At 39.3% G+C, this 2,309-nt stretch overlaps 1 protein-coding gene across 1 annotated transcript; it reads right to left on the bottom strand.

Moving 5' to 3' along the window:
* Positions 1-723: 723 nt before the first annotated feature.
* On the bottom strand, positions 724-1,437 carry LOC112091246. The gene is made up of 2 exons (XM_024164361.1): positions 1,434-1,437; positions 724-1,124 (listed from the first exon to the last, which is right to left on the bottom strand). Exons 1-2 carry the CDS (start codon positions 1,435-1,437, stop codon positions 724-726), a joined length of 405 nt encoding a protein of 134 aa, XP_024020129.1.
* Positions 1,438-2,309: the final 872 nt, after the last annotated feature.

The raw sequence follows: 2,309 nt of genomic DNA, 5'->3' as shown, positions 1-2,309 counted from the left end.
ACGTCCACTAACTGTGACTTCTCATGTATTAAGTATAGGTAACCATATCTTGAATAATCGTCTATGATTGTAATGAAGTATTGTTGACCATTCCATGAAACCTAATTTCCTTGTGTTTGTCTGTTTCCCCTTGATGCACTCAACGCATACTTGAAAGTCTGTCAAATCTAAGGGACCAAGAATTCCATCACTCACAAGCCTCGGAATTCTTTGTTTAGAGATATGACCTAAACGTTTGTGCCATAGGGTGGCAAAATTCTTATTTAATTTTTGCTTTGTACCTCGTGCACTAGTGTGCAAAATTTTATTATCAGAAGTAACAGTATCAAGCATATAAAGATTATCAATTAAGGAACCAGTGCCAACAACATTTGAATTATGAGAAAGACTAACTTTATTATTTCTGAAGGAACAAGAGTAACCGGATTTGTCCAAACTAGAAATAGAAACCAAATTCCGTCTAAACGACGGTGCAACAAAAGTCGCAGTCAAATCTAAATAGACACTAGTCTTTAACAATAATCTAAATGATGAATCTTTCAGCATCATTTGGCGGTCGGCTCCACAGGCAACCGTGCATAGACATACTAATGTGAGTAGTAGCACCAGAATCTACCCACCAAGTATCTTTAGGTACAGAAGCTAAATTAACTTCAGAACAAACCATAACGAGAGTCTTTCCCTTCTTGCAGAAATAGCAGGTGAATTCTTCATCCTGCTTCTTTACTTTCTTCTGCTTGGGTGTTCCTTTTGCAGTATCCTTATCTCTCTTCTTCTCTTATTCTGAGAGGTGAATGCCAAGTGAGCACTTTCAGTCTTATATTGCTCAATTTCTTTAAGGAACTTCTTGGCATTAGTGCTCTCAGTAATAGAGCCCCGAAACGTTTCTGAAATGGAGCGTTTCATGATCATTAGACTCATGCGGTTAAAGCGGTCCCACTTTTCAATTTTATCCGTGTTCGGATTTTTCGTAGTAGCAGTGGGACGCTCTGTCCTGAGCGGGAGGTCTAAGTCCATACATCCGAGAATGATTTCCACGTTCTCTTTCCAAACCTTAAAATTCGTCCCATTCAGCATTGGGATTGCGTTAACTTGAGCAGAAACATTCACAACAGTAGCAAAAACTAAATAGAGAACAAAAAGAAAATATGCTCACAATCAACATTCATGTCATACATAAGCATAATCAACCATATAATGCATACATGACATAAACTAATAACTCGAAGTAAGGTGGTGGGCCCATTTCAAGATACCTAGCATAACACTGATATTTAGTCTTTGGACTATAAATATCAGCTTGTAAGTGGTACTTTTCGTGCCGTAATCAAATATTGACAATAAATCATGTCAAATAATAGCCTTCCTTTGGGCCGACTATTGCTCACATAGAGAGCTTTATAATTGTCAAATATTTATTACCACAGGTATACCCATTATTCGGCTAAATAATAACCTTCCTTTGGGCTGATCATTATTCGCATAAATAATAGGTATACTCATCTTTATATTTTAAAATAAATCAACATCCACAACAGATGTTACTTTGGCAACAATATTATTTCAATCAATTTATTTCAAAACACAAGACAATTAAGTGCAATAATAATCAAATAAAATAAAATAAAGAACCAGAATTTCATTTTATTCAATTGAATCCTTAATTAATTTACACTTAATTTCTTAATGGGTTAAAAAAAATGCCCAAAATCTCGAAATTAGGTTTAAAATAAAGTCAAAAATTGATAAAAAAAATAGCAATTATTTCCTTATGGCCGCAGGTAATAACCTACGGCCCTTAGTTTTGATGCGCAGGCCCTTGGGCCTGTGCTTCCTTTTTTTTTTTGTCACGGGCTTGAAGTGGCCCGTGTCCTTTTTTTCAGTTCTGGGCCGTAGCCCATAACTCTGGTCTAGGGTTGCAACAGTGTTGCGGCCCTTCTTTTCCACTGGCGGCCGCCATTCCTCAATCCGGCCAGTCCCCATGCCACAGCCGGCCGGCCGCGACAATAACTGTCCAACGTAGCCCAACGGTTGTGCCTGGGAATCCAGACGCATGCAGCGGCAAGCTTGCCGCCGGCAACAAATTTTTTTTTTCTTTTCCTTATGCGGCGGCCTTGGCTGCCGCTATTCCTCACCCCGCCGCGGCTTGCCCGTTGGCGCAGCCCAACGGCCGCGCCCTTGATTCCGCAGCGCCGGTGGCCAAAACTGCCGCCGACCATATTCCTTCTCCTTCGGAGAAGACAACGAAGAAAGAAGAAAAAAAAATTTCCAAAAAAAAAAAAACGTTCTTTCAATTAATTCTTTTACCA

This window comes from Morus notabilis, unplaced genomic scaffold, assembly GCF_000414095.1.
Source record: "Morus notabilis unplaced genomic scaffold, ASM41409v2 Scaffold161, whole genome shotgun sequence".
NCBI classification, from domain to species: Eukaryota; Viridiplantae; Streptophyta; class Magnoliopsida; order Rosales; family Moraceae; genus Morus; species Morus notabilis.
The sequence above is the reverse complement of the archived record's forward strand: the minus strand, read 5'-3'. Positions and strand labels throughout refer to the sequence as shown.